The 15,685-nt window shown below is 47.2% G+C and overlaps 1 protein-coding gene across 1 annotated transcript; it reads right to left on the bottom strand.

Moving 5' to 3' along the window:
• Nucleotides 1-383: 383 nt before the first annotated feature.
• On the bottom strand, nucleotides 384-4,758 carry DAND5 (DAN domain BMP antagonist family member 5). Its single transcript, XM_059061747.1, is given in 5 exon segments — nucleotides 384-431; nucleotides 433-535; nucleotides 537-613; nucleotides 4,434-4,503; nucleotides 4,505-4,758. Coding segments are annotated over 5 exon segments (552 nt in total).
• Nucleotides 4,759-15,685: the final 10,927 nt, after the last annotated feature.

The raw sequence follows: 15,685 nt of genomic DNA, 5'->3' as shown, positions 1-15,685 counted from the left end.
TGCTGTGTGACTCTGAGTGAGGGACTTTGCTTTTTCGGACTTAGGTTTCCTTTTCTGTAAAATGTGCTGCTACTAACCCGTATGTCATGGCGCTGCTCTGAGGATGACATGAGTTAGTACTTATCAAAGACTTAGAGCAGGGCCTGGCAAACAGTGAGTGCTCAATAAATACGCACTTTGACTGTGAGTGGTCCACCCCCATGGCTGGGGCTGTGCCTGGTGTCCCGAGGAGCAGGGTGAGGACTCTGGAGACCTGTCTGGCTGTCCCTGCATCCCTGGTTACTGGACCCAGTGTGCATGGTCCAGGTTGGCATCTTTCTCAGCCTGTCTTCCCCCGTCTCTCCAAGGCGCATGCATCTGTGTGTCCATTCGTGATGCTCAGCTCATGCCTTTGGTCTGCACTGACACCCCTCAACCCGCACAGCGGACATCCTTCACCTGGCGACGGGAGGCTGGGCTGCCCACCCAACACCAGAGGACCACAGGTGCCCAGCGCGTGCGAGCAGGCACACAGCTGTTGCAGAGGATGAGCGGGGATGTAGAAAGAGGAGCAGTGGCCAAAGCAGAGGTGATTGAGGAGGTAGACAGCCATGCAGCCCAGCCAGGAGAGCACCTGGGGCCAGAGGCAGGGAGATGAGTCAGGGACAGTGGAATCTGGAGCCAGAGACTTCATCCTACCTAGAGAGGCATGGATGCCTGGGTTCAAATTCTGACTCTGCCATCTGCTGGCTGTGTGCCTTGGGGCAACTTACTCAACCTCTCTGGGCGTCAGTTTTCTCACCTGTAAAATCATCAAAGTTCAACCAGGAAAAAAAAGAAAACCATTCTAGGCCTCTTGACAGAGAGAATTAATACAGAGCAGGGCTGCTTTTCCCTAGCAGGGGATGATGATAAGGATAAGGTGGCCTGGGGATTGGCACTTGTAGGAAGCTGCTGCCACCTCCAGGGGTGAGGGACAATAGGAAGGGTGGTATTCCAGGATCCCTGGGGGGGGGATTAAACAGAAAACCCTTAGCTCATTGCCTGGCACACAGTCGTCACTCAGTAAATGCTAGTTCTTCCTATGATCCCCTCCACCTAAGTGGATCTATCAACTTGCTCCCAGATCATGGCCCTTCTCTGTTTAACCCCTGCACCCCCCATCCGCCCTCCCGCCTCCACATCTCCCTGCCCTTCCCCTCCTCACTGCCCCACCCACCCTGGTCTCCTCGATGTTCTTTCTCTCTTTCTTTCTTTTTTATGTATTTATTTTTTGACGTGGACCATTTTTTTTAAACATCTTTATTGGAGTATAATTGCTCTACAGTGGTGTGTTAGTTTCTGCTTTATAACAAAGTGAATCAGCTCTACGTATACATACATCCCCACATCTCCTCCCTCTTGCATCTCCCTCCCACCCTCCCTATCCCAGCCCTCTAGGTGGACACAGAGCACCGAGCTGATCTCCCTGTGCTATGCGGCTGCTTCCCACTAGCTATCTATTTTACTTTTGGTAGTGTATATATGTCCATGCCCCTCTCTCACTTCGTCCCCTCCCTGTGTCCTCAAGTCCATTCTCTACCTCTGTGTCTTTATTCCTGGATGTGGACCATTTTTTAAAGTCTTTATTGAATTTGTCGCAATATAGCTTCTGTTTTATGTTTTGGTTTTTTGGCCCCGAGGCAATGTGGGATCTTAGCTCCTTGACCAGGGATCATACCCGCACCCCCTGCATTGGAAAGAAAAGTCTTAACCACAGGACTGCTGGGGAAGTCCCCCTTTTAAAATTTTTTTGGCCGCACCATGCGGCATGTGGGATCTTAATTCCCCAACTAGGGATCAAACCCGAGCCCCCTGTATTGGAAGCACGGAGTCTTAACCACTGAACCGCCAGGGAAGTCCCTATTCTTTCTTTCTTTCTTTCTTTCTTTTCTTTTTTTTAAATTGAAGTATAATTGATTACAATGTTGTACTAATTTCTGCTGTATGGCAAAGTGACTCAGTTACATACACATATATATATTCTTTTTTTATATTCTTTTCCTTTATAACCATAAAGGAAAAGGACATATCCTGGGAGTTTGGATATAGTTCTCTGTGCTATACAGTAGGACCTTGTTGTTTATCCATTCTAAATGTAATTATTTGCAGCTACTAACCCCAAACTCCCACTCCATCCTTCCCCCACCCCCCTCCCCCTCGGCAACCACAAGTCTGTTCTCTATGTCTGTGAGTCTGTTTCTGTTTGGTAGATAGGTTCATTTGAGCCATATTTTAGATTCCACATATAAGTGATATCATAGGGTATTTGTCTTTCTCTTTCTGACTTGACTTAGCACGATAATCTCTAGTTGCATCCTTGTGGCTGCAAATGCTATTATTTTGTTCTTTTTCATGGCTGAGTAGTATTCCATTGTATATATGTACACATCTTCTTTATCCATTCATCTGTTGATGGACATTGAGGTTGTTTCCATGTCTTGGCTATCGTGAAAAGTGCTGCTATGAACATAGGGGTGCATGTATCTTTTTGAATTAGGGTTTTGTCCAGGTATATGCCCTGGACATGTGGGATTGCTGGATCATATGGTAGTTCTATTCCTCGCTGTTCTTTCAATGCACCAAACTTGTGCCTGCCTCCGGGATGTTGCCCCTGCTGTGCCCTCCACCTGGACTTCTCTTCCATCTTCCCTTCCCAGAGCTCATTCCAACTCATCCTTCCTTCCTCAGAAGCACCCCCAAGACAAATTTCACCCTTCTGGTAGTCTTTCTCCTAGCATCCTCATCTCTTTCTCCAGGGTCTCATAGCAATTTATTGTTATGTCTCTTTGCGGGGTTGTTAATGTTGCTCTCTCTCCCAGAATATTCACTACCTGAAGGCAGGGACTCTTTCCGTCTTGTTTATGGCTATAGCCCCAAGAGGTGCATCATAACAAAAGCTAACACTTGCCGAACCCTAACTCCCTGTGGAGCCCATGCTGCTCACCTCTGAGGAACTCCCTCCTCCCCACCATGCTGCAAGGTTGGAACCATTAATATCCCCATTTACAGATGTGGAAACTGAGGCTCAAAGAAGTCCCTTGGTTGCCTAAGACTACACAGCTGCCGAGGGGACTGCTAGCCCTTAGAGCATCCCTGTGCCTCCTTGGGACAGTTGCAGCTCTGGGAGAGGGTACACAGCTGGATCCCAGGTCAGGGGTCCCCTCTGCTGTGTGCAGTGTGCACGGCTGTATGGGGCAACTGAGGCAGCTGGTCCAGGGCTGTGCAATACCACCGAGTTGTCTGGATTCAATGAAGGTTTGCTGAATTGATAACAAGCCAAGGGGTCTTGGGAACTGACACCCTGGTAGACATGGTGCCAAACACTTTGCATGAGTTCTCAACTATTATGAACTCCCTTTTGCAAAGGTGGGACTTGAGGCATAAAGGAGGAAAGCCACTTGCCCTGGGTCACACAGAAATCAGCAGCTGAGGCAGAAGTTGAACTTCGGTATGCCTAGCTCCAAAACCTGGGCCATAAGCAGCACATGGTATGAATTATCAAAACCTTTATGGAGCGCCAACTGAATGCAGCTGTAAGAGTGCTTCCCTTACCCCTCTCATTCAGGCTGCCCAATAGCCCTTAGGAGGCAAGTACTACTATTATTCATTCATTCATTCACTCATTCAACAAATACCTAGTGCCCACTGTGTGCCTGGCTCTGCTCTAGAGCAGGGATGGGGCTACAGAAGTGAACAAGACATAAAAATCTCTGCCCTGGTGGAGCAAACATTCTAGTGAGGGAGATAGATGGTAAATGCAACTACAAAATCAATTTCATTTGTTAGGTGATGATGTGAACTACAGCGAGAAATAAAGCAGAAAGAGGGAACATTTTAAAACAGCATCTGAGTAAAAACCTGGAGGAGGTGAGAGGAGGAACCGTAGAATGTTGGAGGTGGGGAGTGCTAGAGGCAAAGGGAACAGCCAGTGCAAAGGACCTGAGGTAGACATAATATTGGTGTGTCTGGAGAAAAGCAAGATGGCTGGTGCGGCAGGAGGAAAGTGGGTGAGGGGGAGAGTGGGAGGAGGTAAGGGCAGGAGATGACAGGCATCTTGTGCAGGGCCTTGTGGGCCACAGGAAGGACTTGGACGTTCACTCTGAGTGAAGTGGGAGCCATGGAGGATTCTGAGCAGAGGAGGGATGTGATCAGACTCAGGGGTTCCCAGATGCCCTCTGGCCACTAGATGGAAAACTAGACTCAGGAGACAGGGTGGCCATAGCAGAAGCTGGGAGACCAAGATGGCAGCACTTGCATTGGCCCAGGTGGGAGAAGCTTATGCCCCATTTTACAAGGGAGAAAACTGAAGATCAGAGACATTTAGGTGAAGGATGAAGGCTTGACCCCAAATCTGTCTGGTGCCACAGCCTGTGCTCTATCAACACTGAAACCCAGCCCTCTCCTTCCCCTACTTGAGTGAAGGGCACAGCTTTGCACATCTCCTGGGCCACTTCCTGTGGGTCCAGTGGCAGAGACAGTGATGGCCACATCCTGCCCATGCTGCAGCCCGCCTGTCCCCAGCTGCCAGGTTTTCTGCAGGCCCAAGAAGGCCTTCCAGCTGCCAAGGGCACAGGATGGCACTGGGAAAGCTGGGGCCCCTTGACCCAGAGGCTGGGTCTCATTGGCAGCAGCCTGGGGCTGAGCTGGGAGGCCTCGGGGTCCAGGCCTCCCTGAGCCTGTGGGCATCCAGGCCCCACTGAGCAGGCTCAAGAGAGTGGTCAGCTGGCAGAGGATCATCTGTTTGTCTGTCTTTCTGTGTGTTGGTCAGTCTGGGACTGGGCTCAGGGTCCTGGGCGGCCAACCCTGCTGTCTGGTAGGTGGAATCTGTGCTCTCTAGATCCCCCACCCTTTTTTTTTTGGCTGAGCTGTGTGGCTTGCAGGATCTCAGTTCCCTGACCAGAGATTGAACCGGGTCCTAGGCAGTGAAGGCGCTGAGTCCTAGCCACTAAGGGCACCAGGGAACTCCCTCCAGATCCACCTTTGTTGTTGTTGTTTGCTTTGTTTTGTTCTTAATGTTTATTTATTTATGCATTTGGCTGTGCCGGGTCCTAGATGCAGCATTCAGGATCTTAGCTGTGACACGCGGGATCTAGTTCCCTGACCAGGGATCAAACCCTGGCCCCTTGCATTGGGAGCGTGGAGTCCTAACCACTGGCCCACCAGGGAAGTTCCCAGATCCACCTTTAATGGCTTGCCCCCAACCTGGGTAGCCTGGGAGGCACCTCTGCAAACCCACTGTGGGGAGGAGAGTAAACCCCTTACCTGCTGGGCTCCCACCCCTCCCCCTAGCGTCGCAGGGGATCTGGGGGCTGGGCTTGCGAGTGCGTCGGCTGTGGAGACCAGAAAGGAAAGGTGGAGAGGCAGGGGCTTAGGGGCACAATGCTGAATGCCCTAAGGGGCTCCTTTCCCATCAGGGCCCCATTCTTCCATTTAGTAAACTCAGACTTTGCAGTTAGGCTTCTCAGGCTTCAAACTCAACACTGAAACTCCCTGGTTATGCAACCTCAAGTCCTTAAACCTCTCTGGGCCTCAGCTTCCTCTTCTGTAATATGGGGATAACAGTCCCTACTTGGGCGAATTACTCGGTGCCTTCACTGCCAGGGCTAGGTTCTATCCCTGGTTGGGGAACTAAGATCCTGCAAAGCAAGAGGCACCGCCAAAAAAAACCAAAACAGAAAACAGAAAAGCCAGTCCCTGCTTGGTAGGATTGTTCTGAAGACTGGAGATGATTTATGTAAGGAGCTTCAAATAGATGTTGGTACACAGTAGCACCATGAATAATCTATGATTAACACTATTGCTGTTGTTTTTTTTCTTTGGCATGCATTAGAGGCCAGGAATAATTCTGAGCCCTGGGGATACAGGAGGACAACACAGAAAATGGGTCCTCACTGCCGCAGACTTTACATTGTAGTGCAGAAAACAGACAACACAAGATAAGACGATCTCAGGGTCTTAAGTGTTACGAAGATACTAAAATGGGATGTGCCTTCGAGGAATAGGGGTGGGGGCTTCTGACCCCAGGGTGGTCGGGTAAGGTCTTCCTGTGGAAGTGACATTTTTGCAGAGACCCTAGGTGTTGTGGGAACAGCCCCGTGGGGAGTGCTGGTTGGAGTGCTGGAGGCAGATAAACAGCCCCGTCCCAGGATTTGGGGCCCTGGAGGCGCCTGGGGGTCCCAGTCCTGGCTCTGGCAACTGCGAGGCCCCCATCTCACAGCCAGGTGAGGAGCTGTAGGCCCGGGGGCCCTGAGGTGCTGCAGGGCTAGTCCTTCCCGTGCCCCCCGGAGCTGCGAGTGCGATGGGGTGCGCTTGCCCTCTGGCGGCAACTCTCGGTATTGCACGGCGACTGTGCCCTGGACAACTGCCTCCCGGACGTCCCACCTTGGAGGTGCGTGGGCACCTCCCACTGACCCTGCTACATCCGAACCCCTGAGCGTCCCCCAACCTGCCCTTCCGCTGTCCTCTAGACCCATCTGATGGCAGCTCCGTCCTGCCAGGTGCTGAGGCTCCAAACTTGGCAGCATCTTTAAGCCCCCTCTTTCAATTTGATATGACTGCAAGTCCCTTCCACTTCAGAATCTACCCAGAATCCGCCCATTTCTCACTGCCTCTTCGGTCCCCAACCTGGACATAATCCTCATTATCTCCCACCTGAACCAGTGCAGTCCCTCCGCCCTGGTACCCCAGCTCCCGCCTCCTCCCTCCGTCAAAGTCTGTTTCTCCGACAGCACCCTGAGGGCTCCTCCGGGAACCACCTCACTGAGATTAACAGCCAAAATTCTCCCTCCAGCCCATCAGCCCCCCCCCCCCCGTTTGCTCCCATCACCACCCCACCCTCGTCTTCCCGCACTCTCTCCCCGTTTTCTCACTCCCTCCAGCCACGCGGACTTCTTTGCTCTTCCGTAGACTCACCCAGGCATAATCCCATAATCCCACACAGTTGTACGGGGCTGCAACACTCTTGAAGTTTCAACATGGAAAATATAGCTAAGAAAAATGAAGTTTAAAAAATTTCACAAGGTGCTGACGTTTGGGGGAAGAGGGATAAGAATTTACAGGTACAATTTTTTAAATTTTATTTATTTATCTATTTATTTTTGGCTGCATTGGGTCTTCGTACGTGCTTTCTTCTCTAGTTGCAGTGCGAGGGCTTCTCATTGTGGTGGATTCTTTTGTTGGGAGCACGGGCTCTAGGCGGGCGGGCTCAGTAGTTGTGGCTCACGGGCTTAGTTGCTCCGCAGCTTGTGGGATCTTCCCGGACCAGGGCTCGATCCCGTGTCTCCTGCGTTTGCAGGTGGGTTCTTAACCACTGAGCCACCAGGGAAGCCCCTACAGGTACAATTTCATTGTATTTGCACACTGAAAAGAGCAGCAGGATACTCCTGTTGGGGAGGGACATTTAAATAGGCAGGTGAGATTGGCGGGGGGGCGGGGGGGCGGTGTCCCTTTAGAGTTTAAAAATTCAATGCAAAAAAAAACCTTTAGAAAAAAGCACAGGGGCTTCCCTGGTGGCGCAGTGGTTGAAGAGTCCGCCTGCCGATGCAGGGGACACGGGTTCATGCCCCGGTCCGGGAAGATCCCACATGCCGCAGAGCGGCTGGGCCCGTGAGCCACAGCTGCTGAGCCTGCGCGTCTAGAGCCTGTGCTCCGCAACAAGAGAGGCCACGCCACGATAGTGAGAGGCCCACCCACAGCGATGAGGAGTGGCCCCCGCTTGCCACAACTAGAGAAAGCCCTCGCGCAGAGGCGAAGACCCAACACAGCAAAAATAAATTAATTAATTAATTAACTCCTACCCCCAACATCTAAAAAAAGAAAAAAAAATTAAGAAAAGATACATAAAATTGTTTTGTTTAAAACAACATACACGGTATCTGAATGTATATATCCTTTTTTTTTTTTTTTTTTTGCGGTATGCGGGCCTCTCACTGTTGTGGCCTCTCCCGTTGCGGAGCACAGGCTCCGGACACGCAGGCCTAGCGGCCATGGCTCACGGGCTTAGTTGCTCCGCGGCATGTGGGATCTTCCCGGACCAGGGCACGAACCCGTGTCTCCTGCATCGGCAGGCGGATTCTCAACCACTGCGCCACCAGGGAAGCCCTCTGAATGTATATATCCTTTTAACTTTCATCTGTCCTGCCCTTCAGTGTTTCAGTGCACATCTATATACCCCAATTTTTTTCTCCATTATCCAATTTTTTAACCATCACAAACAATCCTGCAAAGAATATTCTGGAACGTAGCCCTGTTTCACCTAGGTTTTTGCACTTACTCTATCTGCGAGGGTTGCTCCTTATCAGTGGTTCACATTCCCGGCTGCACATCAGAGTCACTTGTAAACGAGGAATCGATTCCCAGAATCTGCTGCAAATCAATTACTACATTGGAATCTCTGGGGAATGGGACCCAGGCAGTGTTGTTTTCAAAAAAAGCACCTCAGGGCTGCTGTGAACCCATGGGCTGTGTGGTTATATACAGCAGTAGATCTCAAGCTTGAGCCCACATCAGCATCACCGGGAAGGCTCTCACACAGATCTGATTCTGGGATGGAGCCTGAGAACCTGCATTTCTAATAAGTTCCCAGGTGATGCTGCCACTGGCCTGAGGACCACACTTTAAGAACCATGACACAGAGAGCGCCTTTATTCTTTTTTTTAACATCTGCATTCTATCCCATCGTATGGATAGTCAGTAATTTCTTTGACAAGTCCTCTATTCTTAGACATTTGGGTAATTTTCATCTTTCATTACTACAAAAACAATTGCCCATTGTAAGTCAACTATATTTCAATTTAAAAATTTTAATTGCCTACAATGGAATAGCATTCAGCTATAAAAAGGAATGAAGTTTTTTATTAATTTGCCAGGGCTGCCATAACAAAGTACCACAGACTGGGGGTCTTAACCAACAGAAATTTACTTTCTTACAGTTCTGGAGGCTAGAAGTCTGAGATCAAGGCGTCACCACAGTTGGTTTCTTCTGAGGCCTCTCTCCTTAGGTTGTAGATGGCCATGTTCTCCCTGTGTCTTTACACGGTCTTTCCTCTGTGTGTGTCTGTGTCCAAATTTCCTCTTTTATAAAAATACCAGTCCTACTGGATTGGGGCCCACCCTAATGACCTCGTTTTAACTTGACACTTTTTCTACATATGGTCACGTACTGAGTGTTAGCACTTTAATATATGAATTTTGGGGGGACACAACTCAGTCCATAACGAGTACTGATACATGTTACAGTATGGATGAACCTCAAAAACATGCTAAAAGAGACTTCCCTGGTGGTCCAGTTGTTAAGACTCTGCGCTCCCAGTGCAGGGGGCATGGGTTCGATCCCTGGTCAGGGAACTAAGATTCACATGCTGGCTGGCACAGCCAAATAAATAAATAAAACCAACTAAGAAAAAGAATCCATACACAAGTAGTCACACCGTGTAGGATTCCATTTACATGAAATGTGCAGAATGGGCAAATCCATAGAGACAGATAGTAAACTAGTGGTTGCCAGGGGCTGGGTGGGGAGGGGGACTAGAGAGTGACTGCTTAATGGGTACAGGTGATGGAAATGTGCAAGAAGTTAAATAGAGGTGGTGGTTGCATAACATTTTGAGTAGACGAAATGCCACTGAATCATTCACTTTACAATGATTAATTTTATGTTGTGTGACTGTTACCTCAGTTTAAGGCCTGCCCTCAGAAGCCACTTCCCCATTACCATTTGGTACCTGCTGGGTGCAGAGAACCCCAGCCAGCAGCTGAAATTCAACCCAAGCTGGTTTGACATCAGTGCCTGCTTTTAACCTCTAAGCTCTTGTTCCCAGCTTAAAACTCAAGAGTGGTTCCCAAATTTCCTGGTCTGGTAGGAAACTGTACCTCAGATGTCCCACATCTGGCTGCCTATCAGCTCCATTCCAGGCACTTTCTTCCTCCTTTGCCTCCACTATAATTATTTGTTTGTCTCACCCACAAGACTGTGAGCTGTCTGAGGTCAGCGACTGTCTCTACTTCATTTCCTATCTCTTCAAAGGTCCAAGGAGCCAGGGAGGTGTCCACTGAGTTAAACCTGAATGACAAGAAAGAGCCCACCATGTCTAGATCCTGGAGACATTTCTAGGCATGATAACAGCAAAAGTAATGAAAAGGCTCTGAGGTCAGTGCAGGTCAGGGACCATGGGGCCCCTTCTACCTCTTAATGGGTCTTCCTGCTTCTACATGTTGCCCCACTCAATATCTTTTCTGCTCAGCAGCCAGAGGAGAATTGTAAGTCATATCCATTACTGCTCTGCTCAGAAACCTCCCATGGCTCCCCATTGCCCTTGGAATAAAACCAGAACCCCTCACAATGCCCTATAATTCCTGCATGGCTGGCCCCTGCCTAACGCTATTAATTTTACCTCCCCCTTCAATCCTCTTCATTCACTGGACCTCAGCCACGCTGGCTATCTGTCCCTCAGCAAACCCTGGGGACAGACTTGTTGAGCACCTCAGGGAAATTTCCCCGTGGGCACATGGGGACACAGACAGGGAGGCTTACTGCAGCATCATTTCTGCAATCAAGAAAAATTGGAGGGACTTCCCTGGTGGCGCAGTGGTTAAGAATGCTCCTGCCAATGCAGGGGACACAGGTTCGATCCCTGGTCCAGGAAGATCCCACATGCCGCGAAGCAACTAAACCCGTGAGCCACAACTACTGAGCCCGGGTGCCTAGAGCCTGTGCTCCGCAACAAAAAGAGAAGCCACCGCAATAAGAAGGCCGCACACCACAACAAAGAGTAGCCCCCGCTCGCCGCAACTAGAGAAAGCCCGCGCACAGCAACGAAGACCCAACGTAGCCAAAAAATTAATTTTTTTAAAAAAAGAAAAATTGGAAACAAACATCCATCAAGACAGCCTGACAGAATAATTATAGCTTATTCATACTACAGATAATACTGAGCAGATATTTTTTCCAACTTTTTTTAACAGCTAAATGCAGTAAGAAATACATTTTACACTGTAAACCAGAGGTAGCAGATTGTACTTTCCAAAGAGACCTCAACAATATGTCCTATCCTATATGCTCTACATACAATCCTTTGTATGCGACTGTGACAATGTGACTTTGACAATCCTTTGATTTAGTGACAAGGTCTCTGACCCCTCCCCTTGAACCTAGACAACCTTTGTGACGGCTTGACCAATAGAATACAGCAGAAATGAGTCATGTGACTTCTGAGATTCAGTCATAAAAATGCCATGCACTTCAGTCTTGGTCACTTGGGATCCAGCTGCCATGTTGTGAGAAAGCTCAAACTGGCCCATGCGGAGAGACCGCTGTGTAGCTGTTCCAGCCAATAGCCCAGCTGAGTATCCAGCCAGAATGAACCATAAAACATGAATAAATAAAGATGCTTTCTGATGATTCTAGCCACAGGGTATAAAGTCACTCAACTTTCAATTCTTCCCACTGGGGCTGCAGCTAGCATGGAGCAGAGACAAGCCATGCCCACTGTGCCCTGCCCAAATTCCTGATCTACACAATGAGCATAATAAAATGGTTGTTTGGGGAAGGTCTGTTAGCATCAATCACAATTGTACCACCAGTATATACATACACGTATCTGTGACAGAAATAAAAGCTTTACCAAACGATACTTACCCTTACTACACGTGATACAACCTGACATTTTAATTTTATTCTATTTTTTTCATTAATAATAACTGCTATACACCTATGTTCACAGGAGCATTATTCACAGTAGCCAAAAGGTGGATGCAGCCCAAATCCCCATCAGTGGATGAATGAATAAACAAAATGTGGTAAATACTTATGATGGAATATTATTCAGCCTTAAAAAGGAAGTAAATTCTGACCCATGCTACAATGTGGATGAACTTTGAGGACATTATACTAAGTGAAATAAGCCAGTCACAAAAGGACAAATACTGTATGATTCCACTTGTATGAGGTCCCAAGAGTAGTCAAATTCACAGAGACAGAAATTAGAATTGCTGATTACCAGGGGCTCTGGGAGGGGAGAATGGGGAGTTAGGGTTTAATGGGGACAGATGTCCCCTTCTGTTTGTTTGTTTTTAGGAGTAGACACCTTTATTTCTTTATTTTGGCTGCATTGGGTCTTTGTTGCTGTGTATGGGCTTTCTCTAGTTGCAGTGCGTGGGCTTCTAATTGTGGTGTCTTCTCTTGTTGCAGAGCACAGGCTCTAGGAGCAAGCTTCAGTAGTTGTGGCGCACGGAGCATGTGGGATCTTCCCGGACCAGAGATCGAACCCGTATCCCCTGCAGTGGCAGGTGGCTTCTTAACCGCTGTGCCACCAGGGAAGCCCTAAAAGTAAATAATTTTTAAATTTAAAAAAATGTTTTCCATGAATCATCCTTCCCTTAATTGTAAACCTGGAAATAAATAAATAAATGCTGGTTGGAACCCACTTCACTGACCTCCTGAATCAATAATGGCCCTGTCACCCACACTGTGAAAAACACAGCTACACAGTATGTGCAATAAATCTACATGGATAGGGGACTTCCCTGGTGGTTCAGTGCTTAAGAGACCAAGCCGATGCAGGGGACATGGGTTTGAGCCCTGGTCTGGGAGGATCCCACATGCTGCTGGAGCAGCTAAGCCTGTGCGCCACAACTACTGAGCCTGCGCTCTAGAGCCCTCAAGCCACAACTACTGGGCCCGCGTGCCACAACTACTGAAGCCCACCTGCCTAGAGCCCGTGCTCTGCAACAGGAGAGACCACTGCAGTGAGACGCCCACGCACTGCAACGAAGAGTGGCCCCTGCTCGCCGCAGCTAGAGAGGGCCCACGCACAGCAATGAAGACCCAACGCAGCCAAAAATAAGTAAATAAATAAATAAATTTATTTAAAATAAAAAAAATCTACATGGATCCACCTGGAGATATCTGGAAACCAAGAAGCTGAGGGAGAAAAGTTGCAAAATAATACATTCAGGATACCATTTATGTAAACTGTTTAAAATGTATATTGATATTGTTTCCACAGACTCCAGATAAGTAGCAAAGGCATAAAGACTGGTCCTGGAAGAATATGCTAATTTCAAAGTAACTGTTACTCTTGAGAAATGGGGGGAGGGAGTGGGGAGCATCTGTAGGCAGAGGCCTTACTGTCATTGGAGGCTTTCATAATAGGGCTCGTTATATTAAAAGGAATTTTTCAAAAAATATCTGAAGCAATCGAGCCAAAGTGAATATTTGTTAAACCTGGGTGATGACACAATGACTGTACTCTTCTGTCCCTGTGAAATAATCCATTAACACTGTTAATAAGAATGTATAAGCAACTCTAGGATACATAAGAAACTAACACAAGTGGGGGTGGAAGGGCTCAGACACGGAAGCAGAGGATGGGAAACGGGTGGGAATAAGACTTCTCACTGAAACCCTTTTTGTTGCTTGTATTTTCATTTTTTGAATTGTGAAATATAATAAAGCTACAAGAAAGTGTGCAGCCCACACATATAGTTTTATACAACTGAAAGAATAATTATAACTCAGGCATCACTGAAGCCCAGATCAAGAAATAACATTGAATAAAGCCCACTTAGAGAAAAGCAAACAGAATGGGAATGCCCAGCTCAATGACCTGTTACAAAGCAAACCCCGCCCACCTGCTGCCACGTGACCACCACCCAGCTGCCTCCACAGCCTGGCGTCCCATCTTGACTTCCAGAATGATCACTGCTTGGCTTTTCTTTATCTTTTACCCCGTAAGGTATGCATCCACAATGACACTGGGATTGTTCAACTTTATAAAAAAAGGACAATTTGTGTAAACTTTCCACAATGAAAAACATTCCTTTATGCAAAAGAATCATTTGGGTCCTGCTTCCTTTGTTGCATAAAATGTCAGTGAGAATCATCCACATTGCTGTGAGCAGCTGTGAATGCTCCTGCATTCCTGTGCAGTATTCTGTTGGCTAAAACATCACAATTTAGGGATCCAGTCTACTGCAGATGGACTCAGGTGTGGATTGTTTCCGCTTGAGACTGACATATATGAGATATATGTTACGGCTATGAACTCTGAACACTCTTGTCCAGGCTTCCTTGCTCACTGAGCAAACTGCATTTTTTTTTTTTTTTTTTTTTTTTTTTTTTGCCTGCGTAGGGTCTTCGTTGCTGTGAAGACCTAGTTGCAGAGAGCAGGAGCTACTCTTCCTTGCGGTGCGCGGGCTTCTCATTGCGGTGGCTTCTCTTGTTGCAGAGCACAGGCTCTGCACATGCAGGCTTCAGTAGTTGTGGCATGCAGGCTCAGTAGTTGTGGCTCGCGGGCTGTAGAGCGCAGGCTCAGTAGTTGTGGAGCACAGGCTGTTGCTCTGTGGCATGTGGAATCTTACCAGACCAGGGCTCCAACCCGTGTCCCCTGCATTGGCAGGCAGATTCTTAACCACTGTACCACCAGGGAGGTCCCTTTTTTAACCATTTTTAAGTGTACTGTTCAGTGGCATTAAGCACATTCACAGTGTTGTGCAACCATCATCACCATCCATCTCCAGAACTTTTTCATCATCCCAAACAGAAACTCTAGGGCTTTCCTGGTGGCGCAGTGGTTGAGAGTCCGCCTGCCGATGCAGGGGACGCAGGTTCGTGCCCCGGTCCGGGAGGATCCCACGTGCTGCGGAGCGGCTGGGCCCGTGAGCCATGGCCGCTGAGCCTGCGCGTCCGGAGCCTGTGCTCCTCAACGGGAGAGGCCACAACAGTGAGAGGCCCACGTACCACAAAAAAAAAAAAAAAAAAAAAAAACCCAAAAACCAGAAACTCTATACCTATTAAGCAATAACTCCCATTCCCAATCTCCCTGACCCTCCCAACCACCATTCTACTTTCTGTCTCTATGAATTCCACTACTCTATGCACCTCATATAAGTGGAATTATACAATCTATGTCCTTTTCTGACTGCTTTATTTCTCTCAGAATTATGTCTTTCAACTTCATCCATGCTGTAGCATGGGTCAGAATTTCCTTCCTTTTCAAGGTGGAAATCCTTTTTTAAAAATAGTATTTAATTTCTACACCACGATCAAATGTTTTAAACGTTTTAAAACATAAAAAAATTAAATTAAAAGGCATAAAGTAAATATTTACAATAGAATTTAAAATAAAATTTCTACATAAATATCTTAAATAGCTACATTCAAATTTAAATGTTTTAAACAGAAATGTAAATATTTAAAATAAATGTTAAGTAAAACTAAATAATTATTGAAAACTAAAATTTTAATAAAGATACTAAGATCAGATTAAAAAGCATAAAATAATGTTATGAACAATAAATGTTTATAAATTTTAAATATTTCGAATAGATTTAAAATATTTAAATTAAAATATAAAGTACTACGTAGATTGAACTTAAAATTGAAATATTTGAATGTTTAAATACTTAAATGATTTTAAATGTTAAACGTTTAAATTTTAACATAGAAAGTAACTGCTATTTTTAAAATATAAAATTAAATTTTAAATACGACTGTAACAAATTAACTGCTACAATAAAATTTAAAATTACACTTGAAGATGTGTAAAAAAATATATTACTCTCCTCTTCTCCCTGACTGGAACAGAGGAAGTAGGGAAGCTACTGGTCTCCTCCGGGGCTTCAGCAAACCTCACGCGCAGGCAGCGCCTTGGCCAACCCGGCCAGC

This window comes from Kogia breviceps, chromosome 4 (assembly GCF_026419965.1).
Source record: "Kogia breviceps isolate mKogBre1 chromosome 4, mKogBre1 haplotype 1, whole genome shotgun sequence".
In the NCBI taxonomy this organism is placed as follows: domain Eukaryota; kingdom Metazoa; phylum Chordata; class Mammalia; order Artiodactyla; family Physeteridae; genus Kogia; species Kogia breviceps.
This window is presented reverse-complemented; position numbering and strand designations above follow the sequence as displayed.